The following is a 23,781-nucleotide window of genomic DNA, read 5'->3' as shown; positions in this document are numbered from 1 at the left end:
TGTTAAGGTTTCCTAATCAAGAGTTGCAGGTATTTGACATATTACCCAAACGGGGGGGTCTTTGTTGCACTATGCACCTAGTAATGATGAGATCCCAACCGCGGGTATTCCAGTTATACAAGTTGTGCACGCATAGGGTTTCATATGTGTTATGTGGGACATATGAAGCTGACGGGATCTTTCGCGTCTAACTCAGCAAATGAGATTCCAACTTGACAAATACATGAGGGCATATTGTTTCTTAAATTTGACTAGTCAAGAGAATTGGATAAAGAGGAGTGTTGACTCACTCATTAGTTGACGTGGATCACATTACGTCACCAACTAGTTGTTGAGATGAATACGAGTCATCAACCTATTGGTCAGCATGACTCACAGGCCGGCCAACTCAGCAAATACACTGTGCAGTATACTACTATTTAAGAAGCTTCCAACCAAAAACAGCAGGAGAAATCACAAGAGGTATTCCTTCAATCCAATTGCTACTACTAATCACTCAATCACTCTCAGTCCCTTTGTTTGTGATTTAGATATTGGTGTTTTATTGGTTCATGAATTAACGTCATAGACTCATGTAGTTGACACTAAATTTTTTGGGACGATGATGATTTTTTTTTTTTAAAAGGCCAATAGGCCGCATACACATTAAGCCATGCTTGAGGAACATGAAGACCATCACAGAGAATGAAAACTATCCAAATCCCAACCCTCTCTTGATGAGAATGCAACCCTGGACTTCAAGGTCCTGGACAAATAACCTGACCAATTAGATTACCTCCCATTCTCATGATGATGTTTCCTTATGCGAAAGGCCGAGATAGCTAGATTGATAATAATGGTGAGATTCTCCATCTTTACAAATACCATTTTACTAGTCATATGCCCGCCCTTCGGGCGGTCCGTTTTAAGAACTTTAGTGTCTCATATAAATCAATGAAAATGATCATAATAAACGTTACAAAATTAACATGCTAAAAAAGTGTCAATTGTAAAAGCATACAACATTTGTATTGTAATAAAAAAAATTAATCGTTAATTTGAAAGAGTCAAAAAAAAAGATTTACCATTTTTTCCACCACTATTACAAAATATTTTCACAATAACAATGTTAGAGAATATTTTGGAATTTTGGGGATGAGAACCAAAGTTCACAGCAGTGGTAGTCTCGTAGAAGAACGAACGTTTAACGTCATCAACACTTTTCGCGTACAATGTTTTGTTGTGGCCCACAAAATTTATTTATAGAATTGAGTGCAAAGTATCCCAATTTAGGTTTCAAAAACAATCAATAAGTTATTTAAGATCTTCACTTCCTCAATATCAATTAATTTTTACAAAAATATTTGAAAAATTCATCATTATAGCAAAAAATTAGTCTATATGAAGGTAGCCACCAACGTCAACGTGTTGAAGCCAAAATCTTTGATATTGCTTCCAAGCCCTTCAATTACAATTCCCAAAGAAGCAAAACCAAGTGTAAAATTACACTTTAGCAGAGAAAGCTATCATAAAACTTATTTGATAAATTCCCTCTAGTAATCCCCTGTATCAGAATTGTTCTCACCTCTATAGCAGCTAACCTATACTCAGGAAAGTGAGACTTGCATGATTATGCATGTACGGTAAATCTAGTGATTGCCCAATTCTTACAGGTTAACAAACAATAATATGAACACCTATCCATTGCACCAAACTAATTGGTAGATATCCATACCTCTAAGTCGTTTGATATTGAAGATGCGTGCAAATGATTATGCAGCCATTCTTAAGTCCTCATGTGCTACAATCAGATAATAATCCCGCTTTTTGTATGGCATCACTTTGTTTGATGTATTGGGTTCAGGCCTCACAATCTGTAAAAGAAAATCCAACTTGAGTTTGGACTAAAGCACATTAAAAAACAACCAAGCTTGAGCAGAGGAACTAAGAGAAGAGGCAAGTATAAAGGCAAAATGTCAATGACAAAATGTTCACATGAATAATTGAAATTAGTAAATTAGCCTTTTCTTCATAGTTTGAGCAAGTATATGCCCATTCATCAAACATAAAGTAATCTAACAGTGAAAATATAAGCATGGCATGAATATTGGGAGAACATACCATATTATATTCTTACAGTTTAAGAGATTCAGGAGATAGAGCCATTTGTTGATCACCAAAGAACCCCTTCTCTGCTGACAACGAATCCAAATTGCCTGTAGTTTCTCTCAGCTGTGCTTCAAGCATCTCAATTCCTGATACAGAATCAATAGTATTCTCAAATTATTGCAATTTATACAATTAGAGTGGAGTACTTTCAATTTAATGCATCTCCAAAATCATGTCGAAGCCGTTTCCTATAAAATTTTGATTATCTAACAATGAAAAATATAAGCATGACATGAGTATTGGGAGAACATGCCATATTATGTTATTACAATTTAAAAGATTTAGGAGCTATATCCATTTGTTGATCATCAGAACCCCCTCTCCACTAACAATGAATTAATATTGTTTGTAGTTTTGATCTGCTTCAAGTATCTCAATTGTGTTCGTGGTATATGATCAATACTATTATCAGATTATTGCAATTCATACAGTCAAAGAAGTACTTTAACCTCAATGTATCTCCAAAATATTTTTGAAGACATCTCCCATAAAATATTGATTTATCTCTTTTTAATTGATTACAAAACTATTCTCCCATTACACTACTGCTTAGGAGCTTGGTGAAACAATTATTCAAACCTTCGTAGAAATATAAAGGGATTGAGTTAATTTGTACATCATAAACCATAAGTGGAATGATCCATACCTATTCAAAAGATCCACAATAATCAAGTCCAATAGACTTCATGATAATTGCTCTTGTTCCTACAGAGACATAGCACATAGACTACAATAAATCAATCTTACAAAATCAGGCCAGAAAAAGATGTGTGGATTGATGAATTAGAAGAAAGTGGAATGATACGTTAGTTTAATAAAATTAAGGATGAATACTATTCAAAAGGTAAGCTAATACTAACAGAGAGATGAATCAAAATCAATCCCTTGAAAAATTGGTAATTGGTGATATAAATTCCTATATCTTGCTTACCCAGCGCAGATTGATCAAAATCATGTCATTCAAATAGAGGGTACTTAGAACAGTACCTAATTAACTCAAGATTCAAATCGAGATTGCCCTCAAGACCAAATTTCATTTGGAAACCAATGTCTTGATCACTCCCAGAAAGGAATCCAAGAAAAGCCATTAATCACAACAAAACTCCAATTAATATTGAGAACATGCAAACAAAATCAAACTGGGTACCTTTTTCCCCATGGCCGCGGCATTTTGTCAGGCATCTAGGAATTGCAGATGGGACTGGAGCATGTTCTAACTTATCTCCACCAAATCATCCTCTCTCCGCCTCCGTGCGCCGCTGTTGCAAGCCTTCTTCCTCACTTCTACTCTCATGCTCGACCGCAAGAACATTGTGTTTTTTGGTCGAGTCAATATGGTTCTATGTCGAAAAAGCATTCGGACAAAGCAAGTCAAGTGGCTATTTGGCCTTTTAGATCCAAACGTGATATGCGAGTAGGCCGGAAATTAAAGGGAGAATTTTGGTGGAGCGATTAGATGGAAATTTCTTAGTAGAGACCTAATTGAGAGAAACACGTCCCCCGTTCCAACAATATCTAAATATGCAGAGAATCGACGTGCCAGAGTTAATGTCGACAATAACTCGCATCAAAGCCAAGAAAGAGATGCATGAACGGACTTTGTAAGATGAAAGGTCAAGCGTGCACAGAAGAAAGAGATAACACTGAACAGAGGAGAATAATAATAAAAGAGTGATTAATGAAACTATTAAAGATTTGTTTTTCTTTTTAAAAAACAGAAAAATCTAGGTGACAACCATACATGAAGCGTAGAATTTGACGTGGCATAACTAAAATGTTTCTATGGACTCCGTAATTATATATGTATGATTAATGAAACTATTAAAGATTTGTTTTTCTTTTTAAAAAACAGAAAAATCTAGGTGGCAACCATACATGAAGCGTAGAATTTGACGTGGCATAGCTAAAATGTTTCTATGGACTCCGTAATTATATATGTATAGATAGATAGATAGATTTCCCATGAAACACACATTCTATACTATGTCTTCCATTTTTTAGTGAATTAAAAAGCCGATATTGCCAAAAATAGTGAGGGCAGGTCAAAGGAAATATCATTTGTGCTTTTCACGAGTTTCTTGTTGTCACGTGCCTTTCATTCCAATCACGTGACAAACGAGGAGAAAAAGACTAGTACGCCTCCATCGGCTTCTTCTCCAGCCCCCGCCTCCCCCAGTCTTACGTTTTCACTGTGACTGGCCAAACGAAGCACTCCATGAGCCACGATACAATGGACGTTGATCAATCACAACCCGCTAAATCGCTAACCTTGCAAAACCTATCTGAAGGTCCTCTATCATCCGCTGTCTCGAACCTCTCAGCATCATCTCGCGCGATCCCGACCGATAAGGATTTTCACTTCTACTACAACTTCGACGAGTTCAAGCTCCCGGTACGAGGAATTTCCGATAAATCTCAGTCTTTGTTGGAATCTATTGGCTCATCGGCGCATGTTTGGGGCAAAAACATGTCGTTGCCTAATGACGGTATTGATGAAGACGCTCCCTACGATTGGCTTGTTGATGTCAATGATGCGATTTTTGAGCGAATTGATGTGTCCATGGACGAATTCCAGAATATTAGACGGAGGGAGGAGGAAATTGGGCAGCCCCTGAGTGCTGCAGCTCTGGAGGAGGCTGAAAGCGGGGGTTTTCAGCTGGTGTATGGGAAGAAGAAGAAGAAGGGGTTGAGTAACTCAATGAGCGAAGCGGTGAGTGGTGGTGAGCCCGCAAAAAGGAAAGATGAGACTGGGGCCGGGGTGAGGAAGGTAGCCGTGGGAGGAAAGGCTAAAGTGCCATTTCATATTCCTACAATAAGGAGGCCGCAGGAAGAGTACAGTATATTAGTTAACAACTCCAACCAGCCATTCCAGCACGTTTGGTTACAGAGGAGTGAGGATGGGCAGAGGTTTATTCATCCACTGGTTAGTTTCTTTTTTTTAGCGTCATTGGTTCTGTTGAGTCTGAATTTGTTCCTTCCCCCCCTTTGGAAGAACTCTTGTGCTTCAATTGTATGTTTTTCTCCGTATAGCTCTTCCTAAGGCTTGCATTCATTTGCTAGGTCAACATATTTTACTGTCATTTAGCTCTGCACTTTTTTTCCATTTGGTTTTGTTTTTCGGTGGTTGTCTTATGGGAAAAAAACGATAAATTGATAATACAAGAACAGTAGAATAATTTTTAAAACCGCAATAAATCCATTTAGAAAAATAAAGAAAATTGTTGAATGGACAGTACAGGGAACCTAGCTTTGATGTGTAGTAATTTATTCTGAAGAAAGTAAGAAACTACATATCTTGACCTGAATAAAATGTTTCATAAACTAATAATTCCAATGGAATAACCCGTCAGCTGGATTAGCAGTTGGATAATCTTAACTAGAATCAAGTGAAGTAAGTAATGGAGACATTAGCCCTTTTGTTTGAAGGATTTCTCAATTTACCTTGGAATATTATCAGGAAAAATGAAGAGCGGATTTGATTGATGTATGCTTGCATTCTACAGCTCTCTCATTTCAAGTTGTGTTGGCATTGTTGTTAATATTCTGTGCATGTTTGGTATGTACCTCTGTGCTACATGGAATAAATTCTTTTAACCTGACAAAACAGTGAAGTTTAACAGTGATTTCAAAAGTTCAGAAAGCTGCTCATGGTTTGTGTTTTATTGTGTTCGTAGTTGGTTAGACAATTTAGATTGCTTGGTGCTTTTCTACCCATAAAAGTTGCTTCAGAAAATCCTAACAATGTTAGATGGGTAGCTTTTAAGATTCCAAAAGCTTTTTTTAGATGGGATACTTTGGTTAGTTATGTACTGCCTCTGCTATCTGGAATCAAGTGCTGAAGGAGCTCTGTTTAACATAAATTTGTGTGCGACATATTATATTGATTATATGATAGTGTAGCTGGCAGATCAGTAGTATATGCTTCAGCCGGATACCTAACTACTTCTGATTTGTTATCGGAAATCATTCTTTGGACTTTGATTATCATTTTTTACTTCCTTTTTTCTGGGATTCATTGCATGGATGTATAACATCAGTATTGTGCTTGTCTGTAGTTCTATGGTTCTACTTGCTATAAATGCATTTGCATCTAAATATGAATGTATTTACATACATCTGAAGAACCCAAAATATTTGGCTTAAGACTTTGACGATGATGATAATTTGATAATTATATACATCAAAACACATTGCCTATGCCAGATGGCTGAAATCCTCATATTTCATTTATTTTTCTTTATTTATGGCATGGATTTGCTCCTTTATCCAACTAATGACTTATCATTTCTTCCTTACGAAAAGAAAAAGTCAAATAGTAAGTGTGTATTCTATCATGATCGCAGGAGAAGCTTTCTGTCTTGGATTTTGTGGATAAGAATATTGATGTTGAGCCTGTAAAACCACCCTCAACGGAATGCACCCCATTTAAGCTTGTGGAACAAGTTAAAGACCTGAAGGAGCTCGCCGCTAAACTGCGTGATGCGAAAGAATTTGCGGTAAAATTTGACAGATTTTTTTGTTTCTCTTGAGTTGATTACTGATATCACCTACAAGTCGTTGTGTTGGTTTAATCTTTGTGTGTATGTCGTGTGTCAATTCTTCTGTTTTCCTCTTTCCAGAATATCCTACAATTTGTGATTATTGAGTCTGAGATACAGTTATCTACTACGGTTTTTGCTGTTTGTCTAAAATCTACCTGCCTTTAATCTCTCTTGAATCTGGATCTCGTTATTTATGATTGTTGTTAAGATTAGTTACTTTGGCATTCAACCCAATAGGTTAACTTGTTGAGTTCTCACGTGTGGGTTGGGCAATCCGATGGCCCAACACGTGCACAACAAACGAGGCCCAACACTGGGGCTACTTTCACATAAGGCTCTCACTAGGGGCAACAACTCCCCCTCACGTGTGGGATGGGCAATCCGACGGCCCAACACGTGCATAACAAATGAGACCCAACACCATAGCTACTTTTACACAAGGCCCTCACTTGGGGCAACAACAAACACACACAAAGACCCACATTTGGGGCAACAACAAATGGGTGTTTTACATTGCGGAAACTATAGGTTTGAACCCAAGACCTCCTGCTCCGATACCTTTGATACCATGTTAAGATTAGTTACTTTGTTATTTAACCCAATAAATTAACTTGTTGGGTTGGGGTATTTCACATAATTTATACATATTCTAACAATTGTAATGCTTCTTTTAGTTTGAGTTATACCTTCTGAATGTCTTGCAGGTTGCTAATCAGTTAGAACACTTTCAGCAAATGCAAATCTTCATCCTATAATCCAATTCTTCAATTTAGAGATAAAATTTAGGCTTGGTTTTTCTGAGAATTCGTATCATAGAGTATGTCTCTACTTGTATCAACAATAATAGAGGACTCAGTATGGAATGAATAGGACATTCTTGCATGGGCATTTTAAATAATTTTCCAATTTTTGCCAATGCTGTAATACACATTGGGGCTGCACCCTTGGGATTTTGCAGCATTTCTTTTGTGTACACCTTCACAATTTCTTATTTAGTTGAAGCATCTTTGTCGCAATAAAAAAATTGGGCGTATACTTGATGGTGCTATATGCTTACTGTTCTTAAGGTGTTTCAGATTGTTTTCCCCTCTATCCCTAGTGGGCCTTACTTTGACCCACCATGGGAAAAAGAAAAGAAGTAGAGTGTTCTTTTTCTTTCTTAATCATTTTTTGGAGTGCAATTTAGGTGGCTTTCTATGTCTCTTGATTTTTTCTGAATTTTCTCGCATGTATATTCTGGCTACTTATTGTTGCTGCTCTTTACCAAACTCTTTTTTTGTTTTGGTACTGTTTAATGGGTTGGTCTTATTTATTTATTTTTGCATCCGAGTTCTCGATGCTGTTTTCCCTCCGTTTGTTTCTTTGTGAGCAGTACGTGGAATCTGATACAGCTCTTCAATTTTTAACCAAATTATTAGGTTGATCTGGAACATAATCAATATCGTTCGTTTCAAGGATTGACATGTTTGATGCAAATTTCCACCAGAACCGAGGATTTTATTGTAGATACCTTGAAGCTTCGAGTTCATGTTGGACCTCATCTAAGGGAAGTTTTTAAAGACCCTACCAAGAAGAAGGTTGTCTCATGGAAATCTCTTATATTTGCTCTTTTAAAAATCTAGTTCACTATCTGATGCCATTTACTTAATTTAGGTCATGCATGGAGCAGACCGAGATATTGTGTGGCTTCAGCGGGACTTTGGCATATATGTCTGCAATCTGTTTGATACTGGACAGGTTCTTTTTACTATAATTGTTTTCCTCTTTGTTTTTGTATTCCCTTTTCTTGGCGGCTTCATTATATTCATAAAAGTGGGCATGATTATAGTGTAAGTTGTATGCCACCTATTCCAGGTGGCTTTGATAGTTGGAGTATTAGGTTGAAAATATTTGTAATTTGCCTGTTCTGATCCATTATATTTGTGAATTGTGTTAATTCAATCCAACAATAATATTAGGAATTATTATTGTTGTGTTATTAAGATTTTTGTTTTTTATTTTTGTAGTTAATAGGAATTCTAATCAAACTAGTATTTTTAATTTTGTTATCAGTACTTTTTGGTAATTTCATGTTTATTGGGAACAGTTTTAGTATTTATAGGGCTGTAGTTGTTTTCGGCATAAAGATCATCGATGAATTAATATAATTTTTGAGGTTTCTTTTGATTTTCTAGGTGGATTCTAAGGTATGTTGGCTTAGTCATGACTCATGAACTAACCAATCGATCATTACTTCCACACCACGTCATTTTCGTTGTATCTTTAGTGCTTATTTTGATTAGCATAAATGTCTCCTTCGTTTGTATTTTTCTAATTAAGTTTGATAAGTGAAGGACCTTTTGTTTTCATTCTCAGGCATCGAGGGTATTGAAACTGGAGAGAAATAGTTTGGAGTATCTCTTGCATCACTTCTGTGGAGTTAGTGCTAACAAAGAGTAGGTCTATACTCTTTGTGTAAAGTTCTTGACTTTTGCTTGTATTGCTTGACTACAACGTATATTTGTTCTTTATATTTTCTCATTCTATGTAATACAGATATCAAAATGCAGATTGGAGATTGCGCCCTCTTCCTGAAGAGATGGTCAGGTGAATATCACACATCACCCCAATTTTGATTTCCTTTCTGTTTTTTTTCCCCTCATCTTCTCCGGTAAATGGTGCATGAAACTTGTTTTATAAATGGATCTATTTTTCTAACGTGGAGAAGAAATGTTAGGGCTCCTCCTTTTGGTGTGCAAGCAACTTGGGATTAGTTCGTATTTCTAGATATTGTCACATCAACCAATATGTAGTTGAATCCTATTCAATCCTAAGAGTTTTTGTACATGACACATTTACTATTTTTCACTGTGCAATGCAATGCAATCTATGGCCCATTCAAACAATGTAACTCTTCTGTAGATGCCTCAATCTCATAATAACTTGGTTGCCTTGGATGTGAAATTTCACTCTATCATGATTTAGAATGGTATAATACTTCTGGTTAGTAGTCTTCGAGTTGACTTTTCTAAATTCATTATATATTGTCAAACTGCAGAGTGAATTTGCATGCAAAATTGTTCTACTTGAAGTTCTTTCAGTGAATTATTGCTCTCTTGGTATAGTTTCGCATGAAAATCATTACTGGCACTGTTGATCTATTTATGGTGTTTATATATTTCGGAGAGTTATGTCCTAAGTTTCCTTGTTAGATAAAAAGTTAAACAATACTTTTGCACAAGGCTCCCGTAGAGGGCGGTGTTAAGGACATGCAAGATGGACACAAACCTTTCTCCCACATAATATTTGGAGAGGTTGTTTCTGTGACCTCTAAGTTGCACCCTGGGCCACATGTTCACCTGGAAGTTTCCTTGTTAGATAAATACAATTATTGTTTAATGCCAATCTGTGTACGTGTTTAGATATTGAGATTTATTATTTTTATTTTTTTTGTGAATAGTTCACCTCTCGCTGTTGCTTAATGTTGTTTACGCTAATCAAATCTGAAGAGAGAAAACATTGTTCAGTCTTTATAAATATATTTATGCTTTACTTTTTGATTTTGTGGTTAGACCCTTTATCTTTCGTGCCAAGTAATTATTTTTTGTTCCACTTCCTGTAATTTATTTTACGCTGTTTAGACCGTTAATCTTTCACACAAAGTCATCTCCTCTTATTTAGTACCTGTAGTTTTTGTGGCTCTAATATCTTTCTTCATTTGAACGAGTTGTGTGCATATTGTTCTGTTTTTTAAGATTTTCTTATAGATTTGAACCAATTTTCAGGACATTGATGCATTAGCTAATTGTTTCTTTTTGTAATCACAGATATGCCAGGGAAGATACGCACTACCTGTTGCATATATATGATTTGATGAGAGTCGAGTTATTTCAAATGTCTAACAGCCCAGATGGTTCTGACACTCCCTTGGTAGAGGTGTGGTTCTCGTAAATTATTGGCTTCTCTAAATGGCACATCTTAATCTCTATTTTAGGTTTGAACTGATGAGATTGAGGTGAATGCTGCATGGTGTTAATGATGCTATGTGACTTGCTTAAGTCTTGCAAAGTTAAGTTGATAAGAAAGGATATTGGCTTTATACCAATCACACAGTGTATAGGTCTAGATAGGAACAAATGGGGAAATCGAATACATGTAGTGGATTCCAATTGATTTGTGTTGTGGATTCTTGTAGTTGAACCTAATTGTTTGCAAAGGCTCTATTGATGGCGAAATATGTTGATAAGATTTCATTATTGTCAGGGAATTCTGTAGCATTAAAGCTTGCTCACGTAAATGTGGCTGCAATTGCGTGCTGCAAGGCAATTATTTTGTAATATTGTCTTATTGAAGAGATTTTTGTGACCCTGTCTTCATTTGGTTTCAATAGGTTTACAAACGCAGCTATGATGTATGCATGCAGCTGTATGAGAAAGAGCTTTTGACAGAAAATTCGTATCTCCATATCTATGGGTTGGTTGCTAACTATTTTTCTCACTTTCTTGTTTTTTTCTCCCTGAAATGTAATTGTTATGTCTAACCACGTTGTTTGTTTGAAAATGAAATTCATTTGTATGTACATATTAGAGAGAGAAATATTGCTGTGGCGATTGATTCATACTATGTTTTTTGTATAGGTTGCAGGGTGCTGGTTTTAATTCCCATCAGCTTGCCGTGGTTGCAGTAAGTTATTCACATGTCCCATTCAAAAAGATATTTATTTGCATATCATCCAGTTGTTTCATATGCAGGGACGAAAGCCTTCAATCTCTTTTCTTTGAAATTTCTTCTCTTGTAATTGTACTGTTTCGTCTTTGGAGGTCTTATATGCTCTCCTTAAATGGATTGTAGGGCCTTTGTGAGTGGCGAGATATTTTTGCTCGCACAGAAGATGAAAGCACTGGTTATATAATGCCAAATAAAATTCTTCTTGAAATCGGTAAGTATCTGAATTGATAGGATTTCAAGTTTATATATTCTTGTACCACATTCTAACGATGAAGGCTGACTTAATTTATCCTCGTCCGTTTTCTTAATTATCCCTTCCTTTTAAATGGTAAAAAGCCAAGCAGATGCCTGTTACAACCAGCAAGCTACGCAGATTGTTAAGATCCAAGCACCCATATGTTGAGCACAATCTTGGTTCTGTTGTGAGCGTCATCAGGAGTTCTATGCAAAATGCTGCTTCATTTGAAGATGCTGCAAAACAGTTGAAGGAGGGACGAATGGAGGTGGTAAGAACTTTGTATACTAATCCTATCTTGTGTCCATTTCTTTTAAATGATTTAATTCTCTATATTTGAAATTCATTATGGAACCTAAAACATTCTGAAACACTAGCCAAGATATGTGAAGTTCTTTGCATGTGGTGAAGTGGTACTCCATTTTTCCGTCTTCAACTTTAACTGAAAAACTTGGAGGGCAAGGTTGCAGACAAATTTGGGGAAATCTGGAGTAATGATAGTGATCTTTCACAACTTATAGAAAAATTGAGGTCTGGGAAAGTGTATGTGTCGTCTGTATGGGTGGGTATGATCCAGTAATTTCCCACCAATATATTTTAAATGTTTTGTTAATTATTTCTACAGTAGGGATAGACGTCGCAGAGGATGTGCTTTAGATGGTTCCATGGCTTTGCTCTAGATGATACTGCTTTGATAGTTGCTTTCTAGACTATAATACTCTAATCATTGTGTAGGCCCCGCAAGAAAACATAGAAGGTAATGATGGGTGTGAAGTATTACCTTCTGATACTTCGACAAACCGGGGAATTTCAAATACCAGCACGGAAAATTTTGATGGTGGCCATACAACAGATGGTAGTGTGATTGCACTTCAATCAGCTTCTCCAGATCTCAAAATGGAGTCTTCAGATCATAGAAGCAGTGTTTTTGAATTTCACAAAGATTGTCAAGGCGGGTCTTTCAAGTTTCCTGGTAGTAATGGTGATTCGGGGGGGCAGACAGAAGACACAAACACATGTGCAGACCTGGCAACCTCAGCAAAGGTTGTTATATTATTAACTCTCCTTGGATAGTTTTCAATACTTGCCGAGCTTTAGTCTAAGATGTTGTCTGTTCTTAAATAGGTTACTGGAGCAACTGTCCAGGTTCTGAAGAAACCAAGCCGTGGATTTGGTGCACTGCTAGGCAATGCAACCTCAAAGAGAAAGTTTGATACTAGTAAAAGGGTGAGTTTATAAAGTCATTTAGCTTCGCCACTTCTAATAGTTTCTTCTTCTTTCATGGTCTTATATGTCCAAGTCTGCTGCTGCCCCCTTTCCCCTGGGGCTTCAGCATTTTTTTGTTTCTTGTTTTCGTATCTATGCTGATTTCAGTTGTTGACCATGCCTCTTGGTAATCAGTTATTGATGTATTTAAATTGGCGTTGGAGATTTTCTATTTATTAACCTTTTATGATACGAGGGATCTTGAAGTCACGTAAGGATGAAACATTGAAAATTTTGTAGTTCACATCTTTATATGTGAAGTTTTGCAAGGTGTAATTTTATTCTTTTGTGTCTGGAATTTCGTTTGTACCGATTGGTTTTAGTTACAATTTATTCTTTACTTCAGGAGACGGGAGAGATAAAGTTGGAACAGATCAGAACTACTGTGAATCTCCCGTTCTTCCCTTTTTCGGGTAGGAGTGAAAAATCAGCACCAGTTGTAGATGTGCCTGCTAGAGTCCTGGAACCTCCATGTCAAGAATCTCTTGACGGCCAATTTCTCTCTTCCGATGTTGACGAGGTTATAATGTTGGAGGATGATTCAAAATTTGAGGACTCTCCACCCATGGCCACAGATACGTACAAGGAGGACAACTCTGTGGAATCTGCCTTCGAAGAGGAGAAAGAGGACAATCCTATGTCTCTCTCTGATCTTTCTTCGAGTCTAGAGAAGTGTGTCCATTCTAACGATAGAAATAGAAGACCTGGAAAAGTTAAGAAAGCTGAAGAACCAGGTGGTGGTTTGCAGCTTAAACCATTTGATTATGCAACTGCTAGGACACAAACTAGATTTGGGGTAGATGGCAGGGAGGAATCAGCCAAAGAAGGCACCATGGATCAGAAGCGAGTGCTTGGTTCAGGAGGTAGAAAGAAAAGTGCAGACGCAACTCAAGCTCAAAAGGATGATGGGACAGGAGAATTCGCGCAAGGCAGAAGGCGTCATGCATTTCCGGCTACTGGGAACCGGAGTGCAACTTTTCGCTGAAATATATATGGAAACCGGAAAGAGTTATTTTTGCCCTACAGCAAATTTGACAGTGATGTTGCGCTATTTTTTCTATTATAAGCTTCTTTACTGAAAATTTTAATGCTTTTAGCAGTCACAATGGATAGAGAATTGATGCATCTTATGATAGGGGAGTGAATCATGTGCTGCTGCTTTATTGTTCCATAAGCATCCATTTCCCTTCCCCCCCTCTTTCCTTTTCAAGTTTGATTATGTCTCTCAAGGAAGAACTGGATTTCTCCACTTAAATATGCGCGAACCCACGAGTTGACAGTATCTATTTAAGTGGGGCATACAAACGACAATAATAAGACAGTTCTATGTTTTAGAAATATGTTCATAAATTATATAACGTGCCGTGATTAAAACAGACACGAGTATCTACAATCAATGTGCAATGTGGAGAGAGAGTTGGACTTAGTTGTAAATGTCGCTTGTAAATGAAATCCGTGGACTCTTTTTTCCAATACTTGGAACACCAGAATTTTGAAGACACAGAGAAACTACTTTTTCTTCTCCTCTGTTTCACACTAAACAATTCCGAAGCATGGCCCCTGGTTTTTGCCTCTCCTTTTATAACATCATTCTTGTTCAATCTCTTGAATATCTCTATCCAGTTTCTACTTTAAGTTCTTCAACTATTCTCACCAATTCCAGATTCAATTCTCTTACTGGGTTTTCTTAGATTGAATTTTCTCAAATTGGAAAAATGGTGCAGCAGAGAATGAACAGTACAGCTGGGGGTGTTTGCATTACTGGGATTGCGAGAAGGGTTTTCAAAAAGAAGGAGCGAATAGTTGGGCATGTACACAGGACTGGTATCAAGAAGAAGGAACCAAGCAAGATAAGGCAAAAGCAATCTGTTCCCTTGTCTGTGGTTCACGAGGGACGGCTTCAGGAGCTGTTTCATTCATGCCTTGATGTGTTCAAAGGCCCTGGGACGGTTCCTGCTCAATATGATGTTACGACATTGTGCCGCATTCTTGGTGCGCATCACGCGTTTGATAAAATTCCTTGCTTTGTTTTCTCTGTTCTTTTCTGGATTGTGAGAAATATATGTCTATAACCTGCTTACTAATTTGATTCTGAAAGCTGATTTTGGTTGAGAGTAAAGAATTCTTGTCATTGGTTGTTTGATGTTTTTAGTGATTTACATATTTGCCATGGTTAGGATCTTTAGTTTTAAATGATGAAAGAAATATTCCACAATTGGTTAGATAACATATCTAGATTGGTTTATGATATGGTTTGGGTGTGCATATGTTCATGTAATGTAGAAATTCTTTGAATGATTACACCTTACTAAAAAGAGAAAGAAGAGGGAAAAAAAAAAAAAAAAAAAAGCACTTCTAGAGGATGTGGGTTTTTGCTAAACGGATTACGACTCTTTCCCCAAAAAGGAAAAATGGATGGTGATGGCCAAGACAAGTAACAACCTACATTGTCCTTTCTAAGTTTGTTAATTGAATTATGCAATCTAAAGATTTTTTGAGCACTTTTTTGTTACATTTCTCTTATTGGTAGCAGAACAGATTATGGTCGCACTTAATATTATATTTGAACTCTTTTAATTGATCGAAAGATCGGCGACATTTATGTTGTAGGTCCATCATTTCATACCTAATATCACTTTAGCTGCCTTATGCACTGAATGTGGCTTACTTCTTTATCATGTTGTTTTTTAGTGATTATTTGTTATGCTGTAGATAACATGACACTAGAAGATGTTGGTCTGAGCAGACAAATTAGTTTTTTCAACACTCAAAATGCTGTGGAAGAACCTCCAAGGGTCACGACTACAACAATATACAAATGTGATAACTTCTCGGTACGACCACCCCATGTTCGTTACTAATTGGTTAATTATTTTGGGATACTCTATTGGGCTTGGAAGGTGTGGATTATTCATTGTATTACTGCCATTGTTCAGATTGTGTTCTCTGCATTGTTTTTTGCATAAAAGTCTTCATTAATTTATCGAAAAACAAGTTGAACTTTGTCTTAGGACACCCTTGTTTGTTGAAAACTCCTATCTAAAACAATTTACTCCAAAACTGTAGGACAGTTGAGTGCACTTCATTAAAGTAAAAACACAGATTCATTTGTACTTTTTTGGCATTTCACCAAACTGCATAAATGGAAGTCGTGGTTACAGTATGTGGATGTGGTTGTTTAGGTAATTCTTGTAATACATAGGTTTTTGATAGACGACAAACTATATTTGTGTGTATACATGCTATAACTCTATTTGGAATGTTTTAATTGAAGTTGAAAGGAAGGCTAGAGCGAACTGCCAAACCTCACAAGTGTATAAATTGATTTAGTGAGCTAGAGATTTGATCTTTCATTGCAAGAAGGATAATTAATGTTTATTGTTTTCCGTCGGCGATTTTTTAAGCTCTGTAAAAGAAAAGAAAGCTGCGGTAAAAGCCAAAACATTGCGTAAATGGTATGCTAGGATGTGGTGCTGTATGTTTCTCTGTAATTCATTTAACGGCTAGCATTCCTGTAGATGTTGGACAAGAAGTACTTGATCTTTCATCATTGTCACTCCAAGAATCAATGTTCTCTGTATGGTTTTTAAGCGCCTAAAAGCACTGCTTAAATGGTATGCTGGGGTAATGCTACATTGTTTTTTTGTCAATTCAATACCATTCAGGGTCTTAGTTGAATTTCGAGAATATATATTTTATCGTTCATTGTCACGAGGAGAATGAAATTTTCAATTTCTGGTGCTTTTTGATTGTGGGAAAGAAAAGAAAGCATTTGTAAATACCAAAACTGATGCTTGAGTTTGAAACTTGCATTCCCCCTGCCTAATGACGGGCCTTACCTATGAAAGAACAAAAAAAACTAAAAGCGGGGTTTCAAAGTGTGCTAATGTTGTTAAGTTTATGATAAATGTTTTCTCATGTACCTTTTGCAGCTATCTCTCTTCTTTCTTCCTGCAACCGCTACAATTCCTCTTCACAACCATCCCGGAATGACTGTTTTTAGCAAGCTTTTGGTAGGATCAATGCACATCAAATCATACGATTGGGTTGATTCTGTGGATGAGAGTGTGCCAACCTCTAAATGTAAGTCACTCTCTTGCGCTCTCTTTATAAATATATCAAATTCCTTGTTGGGTGCAATTTGGTAGTGACTCCTATGTGATAATTATCTTGCAGTGAGACCTGTAAGTTTAAAAGTTGACAGTGTCTTCACTGCTCCTTGCGACACTTCTGTTTTATATCCGACAACTGGAGGCAATATCCATTCCTTCACAGCCATTACTCCATGTGTAGTCCTTGACGTGCTTGGACCTCCTTATTCAAAAGAAGATGGTCGAGACTGCAGCTTCTACAAGGAATATCCATATGATTCAATTTCGAGTAAGTTAACTCATATTTTAAGCTACTTCATTGTTTGCACCTGAACAGCTATGAATTGACCTCGTTACTTTCATAAGCAATATCTGCAGCCCATGTTTCCATTTTCATTTCGATATGGGGATCTTCTTTCACCCCTTTACACTTACGCGATCTCCATTATCCGTACAGACTGTCCATAAGTAACTAAGATTGGCAATCCTAAGCTTTCAAAACTCAAAATCAATAGTTTGTAATTTGTTCGAAAAAAGTCATCTACAGTTTAGTAAGTTTAACTTGCACTTCATGCCTAAAATAAGATGAAAACAATTTTGCTCATTCAAACTAACTTGAATGAGAGAGATCATTTTCCCATTGTTGCATTATGAACATTTGTCTTGAGTTATATATGCTGTTGTTTGGCATAATATCCTCGTTTAGCATCTTCCTTATTCACCTTCAATGTCATCAACATTGCAGACGAAGCAAAGCCAGTCGAAGAAGGGGAAGAAGACATGTATAGTTGTCTTGAAGAGATAAAGGCGCCAGAGAGCTCGGCTATGTATTTCGTTGAGTACTTTGGTCCAAAGGTTACTGAATAACCTGTGGGCTGTGGCTCTAGATATCTTATTTGAAGCCCCTTTTCCCGCCCTTTCAATGTCCATCCTTTCCCTCTATACACCCTGTAATTTTAGGCTACTCGTCGTGTTTTTCCATGTCCATAGTTTCTCTTTGAGCATGATACTTCTTGATGGTTTGCTGGTAAAGATTTCTTCCAAACCAGGAGGTTCTGTTCTTTTACACAGAAATACAGCCAGAAAGGTAGTCAGGTTTAATTTGAAATTTAGGATTTGTTAATTTAGTCTTTTCTGGCATTTTTTTTTTTATACTTTTGAAGGTAAATGTGGAAAGCATATATAGAAATTGTTCTCCTCTGCTTATTTTGTTCATGTGCATCACATAATTAAGAAACCCAAGATGTTGGAAGAAAGAAATCAAAGAAAGTCTCAATGGCTGATCATCCACTAAACCCAACATGAGATTACATGATTATTAGCATTAGAAAGGCAAAAACCAGGTTCCAACAAGTACCACATACACTGCCTCAATGTCTTATTCACCTCTTCTAACATTAAAAAAAAACTACTTGGCTAATGGCTAGCCAGCTCCACTGTGCTTAGTGAATCCTGCATGCATTGTCAAAAATAAAACCAAAGTTGAGTTACGTTACTTATTTCTGAAAGAATGGCTCACAATGAACTAGTTCATGAAGAAATGTCGACTTACGTTTCACAGTTGATGCTCAGTGAGACTGGAAAGCCAACATTGATATGGCAGGCAGTAGGAATTTTGTTCAACAAGGAGTCTTTCACGCTCGGAAAAGCCTTAACAGCGCCCTTCAAGCATCGACAAATCGCCTTCTTATCCTCCAGAGTTTTGACAGTCGCAGCGAGCTGTTGGAGCCCGCTGCAACAAGCAGGGGCCAGATTCGAGTCCCTCCCCATCGCAAACCCAACACAGGCAGCAGCCTTGGCCTCCACTGCATTGCATGGCACGGCAGCCTCATTGACATTAGCAAGCAAGAACAAAAGAGAGAGGAGTAAAACCATTGAGAAGAAAATGCTCTTCATTGTGGAATTGCTAGAAATGTAGCTAGTGGTACGTACTCCTTTTGTAGTAGTTAAGAAGACTTTAGAGGTGTGTGAAATTTGGGTTGGTACTGAAGGGTTTATATAGCGAGAGGCATTGGTGGATGATTAAGGGTTTTTTGCGTTTTCCAATGTGTGTAGATTATATGGTCCTGCCGCCTTCATTATTGTCTTGGAAGTTGGAAAACCAAATTTTGTTTAGATAAATATTAAATAAGTTATGGAATATGAAAAAAAATCAAAAATTAACATGGATAAAGAAGCTGTTCCAAAACCCAAAAAGAAGCAAAATTTTGGTCTATATATATTCCTCAAAAAAAAAAAAAAAAAAAAAAATATATATATATATATATATATAATTGTGCCAAGTTTCGATTTTCTTGGAGCTAAATAAATATAGGACACATGGGTTTTTCTTTCTTTTATTAAAAGTCTCAATGATATATAACTAATTTAAAACTGTTGATCAACCCATTTTGGGACTATGTGTACCGTTGGATCATGCTAAAGCACATCTGATGGATTTTCATTTTTTTCAATTTAAATGTACTTATTTTAAAAAAACATTTTTGTATTTATGCTTTTCGAAACCTATTACTACAAAATATTTTAATTTTCAAAATTCTTTGGGGAGAATTATGAAATTATCATATATATTATTCGCCTCACAAGCCGGGCTTAGTTACTTAGGATCATTGGGCTCAGTCCGGCCCAATCTGTCACGTTGGCCCAAATTTTTTGGAAAGCTCGGCTTAAACTCCTAAATGTAAGAATAGCCCGATATTGATCAACTCACGAATCATTAATGACACACTCTGTTTTACTTGAATCACTATCTCTAATGATTAGGAGAACCTCTTTCATCTTAAAAGTTCGTAGGTTCGATTCCTATCAAACTCATACATAAAATTATCATGCACTTGCCTAATAGGTGTAATTTGCAAGCGCATAAGTTTATCCAATACACACTCGAATGATAGTTGTTGCAGTTTCCATATCATCAGTGACGTACATAAGTTTTTCAAATACCTGGGCAAACTCTATAAAAAGAGTCCGCTTAAAAAATATATATCATACGTTAATTAAATGAGTTCGAGACTATTATAACACTACTATTGAAGAAAAGGAAGATATGGAAGAATAAGTGTTTTTTGTATTCTTAACATTTATGGAATTACAACCCTAGTATATATAGTAACAAGATCATATGCATCTTCGCACTTCTAGCTATGTTACTGACTAATGATATGTGAACACAATTAATGACTAATGAACACATTCAAAGTTGGCAGCCATCAAGGTTGAAAGTTAATTAATGACTAATGAACACATTCAAAGTTGGCAGCCATCAAGGTTGAAAGTTGGCAGCCATCAAAGTTGACTAATGACATTCAATACTCCCCCTCAAGCTGGAGCAAGGATATTGATTGATCCAAGCTTGGAAAGTAACCAATGAAATTGAGCTGAAGAAAGAGCCTTAGTGAACATGTCCGCAAGTTGGTCTTGACTTCGAGTATATTTGGTAGAAATTAACTGAGACTGAACTTTTTCGCGGATGTAATGACAATCAACTTCAATATGTTTGGTTCTCTCATGAAATACTGGATTGGAGGCAATATGCATGGCGGCTTGATTATCGCAGCAGAGAGTCATTGGTTGAGGATGAAGAAAACCAAGATCGACCAACAATGCCTTTAGCCAGATAAGTTCAGAAGCAGTGGAAGCCATTGCACGATATTCGGCTTCAGCGCTAGAACGAGCAACCACGAGCTGTTTTTTACTTTTCCACGAAACAAGATTGCCACCAACAAATATACAATAGCCAGTAGTGGATTTACGATCAAGAGAGTTGCCGGCCCAATCAGCGTCGGTGTAGCCGATTATTTGTGTATGACCATTGTTCTTCATAAGTAGACCACGACCAATAGACCCCTTCAAATATCTAAGAATTCGTTTAACAATTCCCATATGAACAATGGTTGGAGAGTGCATAAATTGACTCACAATACTGACTGCATGACTAATATCGGGTCGAGTAATGGTGAGGTAAATAAGCTTACCTACCAACCTTTGATAAATTTGAGGTGACCGAAGAGATTCACTATCTACAGCCAAGTTTAGTTTACTGTCCAACGGTGTATTTGCAGGCTTGCAATCGAGCATGTCAACTTCACACAACAAATCTAACACATACTTTCTTTGATTCAAAACAAGACCTTTGTGAGATGTAGCCATTTCGATTCCCAAAAAATATTTAAGGACCCCAAGATCTTTAATGGCAAACTTTTGATGAAGAACTTTTTTAATATTGGAGATGGCTGCAATATTATCACCAGTAATAATAAGGTCATCGACATAAATTAAAACTACTAATCGTACCCCATTCTTGATGAGAACAAACAAAGAGTGATCAGCGTTACTCCTTTTGAACTCAAGTTCCTCAAGTACCATACTCAACTTGGCATACCAGGCACGGGGTGACTGTTTCAATCCATAGATGGATTTATGAAGCTTACAAACCAATTGTGGATTACTGCTTTGAGGGTGACCCGGCGGTAGTTTCATATAAACTTCCTCGAGGAGATTGCCATGTAAGAATGCGTTTTTCACGTCCATTTGAGATAAAGACCAGCCATGATTTATAGCAATCGATAGCAAAGTACGAACAGTTGTCATTTTTGCCACCGGCGCAAAAGTCTCCGTGTAGTCGACTCCATAAGTTTGGGTAAAGCCTTGTGCAACCAATCTTGCCTTATGCCTTTCAATAGAACCATCGGATTTGAATTTGGTTTTGTATACCCAACGACTGCCGACAACTTTCTTATCCTTTGGAAGTTGAACAACACTCCAAGTATGATTATCAGCTAGAGCCTGAAGCTCCTCTTGCATAGCCTTTTGCCAAACCTCTTTTTGATTAGCTTCAGAAAAGCTTTGAGGTTCAGTTTTGTCAAGAATGTTGCTAAGATAGGCTGCATGAGAAGAGGACAGTTTATGATAGCCAAGAACATTAGTGACTGGGTGTCTTACCGAGTATGACACATAGTCCTGAAGCTTTGATGGTGGTCGTCGGTCACGAGTAGGATTACGTCGAATAGACAGATCAGAATTTTGCATATCAGTTTCCACATTAGTCTCTAGAACCGACTCAGTGGGAGTTACTACGACTGGTGTTGGAGTGGATATTTGTTCACTGTCAGATGTTGCATGTGGATCAACAAAATCCACCCGTGGAACAATAGATAACCAATCATGAGACATATCCAGAGTTGGTAGTGGAAGTAAAGTTGACTCCCCCTGACTTGAACTGCCACGAGACTGAGAATAATATGGAGTGTTTTCGTCGAACCTAACATCCCTTGTTACAATAAGCCTTTTAGAGATGGGATCATAACACTTGTATCCCTTCTTTGTAGATGAATATCCCAAGAAAACACACTTGGCTGCCCTTGGATCTAACTTGTCACGGTGAATTGCTTGAATATGCACATAACAAGTACACCCAAAGATTTTAAGATGAGATAAATTCGGCTGCTTTCCTGTCAACAACTCAGATGGAGAAGTGAAATTCAAAATTCTACTAGGCAAGCGATTTATGAGATAAGTAGCGGTGAGTACACCTTGGGACCAAAATTGTTTGGGAACATTCATTTGAAACATTAGAGATCTTGTTTTCTCAAGCAAGTCGCGATTTTTTCTTTCAGCAATACCATTTTGTTGTGGAGTACCAACACAGCTAGTTTGATGAATGATGCCATGCATGCTCAAGTATTGTGTCATGATATGAGACATATATTCTGTGCCATTATCTGATCGAAGAATCTTAATTTTAGAAGAGAATTGAGTGTTGATCAGACTATGAAAATCTTGAAAAACACTAGCAACCTCACTTTTTGATCTCAAGAGATACAACCAGGTGAATCTAGAAAAGTCATCAACAAAGGTGACAAAATATTTGTAACCATCAAAGGACTCAAGAACAGGACCCCAGACATCCGAATGTACCAATTCAAATAATTTATTTGAACAAGAATTAGAAGAAGGAAATGATAATCGTGTAGATTTTGACAAGTGACAAATATCACAATCAATTGAATTTTTATTAATATTTGGAAAAATCTTTGCCAAAATTGACTCAGAGGGATGTGCTAGACGTTGATGCCATAATTTGTGCTTGGAAGCTAAACAGGCATTTACATGAAATCCCTTGTGAAAATCTTTGGGAAGATAATATAAGCCTTGAAAGAAAAATCCCTCACCAATCGTCTTCTTGGTGACCAAATCCTGGAATACAACATTGTGAGGAGAGAAAATAGCACAACAATTTAGTTGAGTTACGAGTTTGCCAACCGAAAGAAGTTGAAAAGGAAAAGAAGGAACACACAAAGCTGGTGATGCAATGTGCTTAGAAAGTAAGTTTACCTTTCCCTGTCCAACAACAGTATTACCATTAGCAACACATATTTGGGAAGGTGGAGATAAGGACTTAAACTCAAACAGATTTGTAGGATTATTTGTGATGTGATCAGTGGCACCTGAATCTATGACCCAAAAATCATGCACATTACTTAAATTCAGCGCAGTTGAGAAAGCTTTCAAAATACCTGATGTTTCATCAGTTGCACCATTTTTATCTTCAGATAGAAATCCAGCAAATTGACCAAGTAAGGCAGCTGACTTCCCATTGTTATCAGATTCACCTTGCTTTGCTTGAAGATAAGAAGCAAACTCATTAATAAGAGTTATTGGACTTGAGGAGAACCTTGACAATCCATCTCCAGCCATGGTTGTAACATGATTAGCCTTATATCCCGAAGGTTGAGTCCGTTTCTGAGGCATATTCTCTCTCGGAAACTTAGGCTTCAATTCAGGATGAAGTACC

The 23,781-nt window shown here is 37.0% G+C and overlaps 3 protein-coding genes across 4 annotated transcripts; 2 read left to right on the top strand and 1 right to left on the bottom strand.

Annotated features, from left to right (window-relative positions):
- The first annotated feature begins 4,248 nt into the window (after nt 1–4,248).
- LOC120016284 (protein RRP6-like 2) lies at nt 4,249–14,066 on the top strand. Of its 2 annotated transcripts, none has more exons than XM_038868979.1 (14): nt 4,249–5,071; nt 6,492–6,644; nt 8,108–8,266; nt 8,343–8,426; nt 9,045–9,124; nt 9,225–9,275; nt 10,496–10,604; nt 11,059–11,141; nt 11,306–11,351; nt 11,520–11,607; nt 11,733–11,902; nt 12,367–12,675; nt 12,757–12,858; nt 13,244–14,066. In XM_038868979.1, exons 1-14 carry the CDS (start codon nt 4,364–4,366, stop codon nt 13,880–13,882), a joined length of 2,781 nt encoding a protein of 926 aa, XP_038724907.1. In that variant the 5' UTR covers nt 4,249–4,363; the 3' UTR covers nt 13,883–14,066. The 2 variants fall into 2 exon arrangements, with proteins under 2 accessions (XP_038724907.1, XP_038724908.1); XM_038868980.1 differs by having other exon boundaries at nt 4,364–5,071; nt 11,733–11,899.
- Nucleotides 14,067–14,394: 328 nt separating this feature from the next.
- On the top strand, nt 14,395–18,020 carry LOC120016285 (plant cysteine oxidase 2-like). The gene is made up of 5 exons (XM_038868982.1): nt 14,395–14,889; nt 15,610–15,731; nt 16,830–16,980; nt 17,074–17,277; nt 17,734–18,020. Exons 1-5 carry the CDS (start codon nt 14,613–14,615, stop codon nt 17,853–17,855), a joined length of 876 nt encoding a protein of 291 aa, XP_038724910.1. The 5' UTR covers nt 14,395–14,612; the 3' UTR covers nt 17,856–18,020.
- Nucleotides 18,021–18,231: 211 nt separating this feature from the next.
- Nucleotides 18,232–19,042, bottom strand: LOC120016286 (non-specific lipid-transfer protein C, cotyledon-specific isoform-like). Its single transcript, XM_038868983.1, has 2 exons — nt 18,541–19,042; nt 18,232–18,440 (listed from the first exon to the last, which is right to left on the bottom strand). Exons 1-2 carry the CDS (start codon nt 18,882–18,884, stop codon nt 18,431–18,433), a joined length of 354 nt encoding a protein of 117 aa, XP_038724911.1. The 5' UTR covers nt 18,885–19,042; the 3' UTR covers nt 18,232–18,430.
- Between the last annotated feature and the right edge of the window lie 4,739 nt (nt 19,043–23,781).

This window comes from Tripterygium wilfordii, chromosome 15 (genome assembly GCF_013401445.1).
Source record: "Tripterygium wilfordii isolate XIE 37 chromosome 15, ASM1340144v1, whole genome shotgun sequence".
NCBI classification, from domain to species: domain Eukaryota; kingdom Viridiplantae; phylum Streptophyta; class Magnoliopsida; order Celastrales; family Celastraceae; genus Tripterygium; species Tripterygium wilfordii.
This window is presented reverse-complemented; position numbering and strand designations above follow the sequence as displayed.

What these genes read in the sequence shown, in the direction of transcription:
- LOC120016284 (XM_038868979.1), top strand. Translation starts at nt 4,364, where the DNA reads ATGAGCCACGATACAATGGACGTTGATCAATCACAACCCGCTAAATCG. An exon ending in AAGACCCTACCAAGAAGAAG is followed by an intron (nt 8,267 to 8,342) that starts GTTGTCTCATGG and finishes TACTTAATTTAG; the next exon opens with GTCATGCATGGAGCAGACCG. An exon ending in ATCAGCTTGCCGTGGTTGCA is followed by an intron (nt 11,352 to 11,519) that starts GTAAGTTATTCA and finishes AATGGATTGTAG; the next exon opens with GGCCTTTGTGAGTGGCGAGA.
- LOC120016286 (XM_038868983.1), bottom strand. Translation starts at nt 18,884, where the DNA reads ATGAAGAGCATTTTCTTCTCAATGGTTTTACTCCTCTCTCTTTTGTTC.
- LOC120016285 (XM_038868982.1), top strand. Translation starts at nt 14,613, where the DNA reads ATGGTGCAGCAGAGAATGAACAGTACAGCTGGGGGTGTTTGCATTACT. An exon ending in GACATTGTGCCGCATTCTTG is followed by an intron (nt 14,890 to 15,609) that starts GTGCGCATCACG and finishes GTTATGCTGTAG; the next exon opens with ATAACATGACACTAGAAGAT. An exon ending in ACAAATGTGATAACTTCTCG is followed by an intron (nt 15,732 to 16,829) that starts GTACGACCACCC and finishes TACCTTTTGCAG; the next exon opens with CTATCTCTCTTCTTTCTTCC.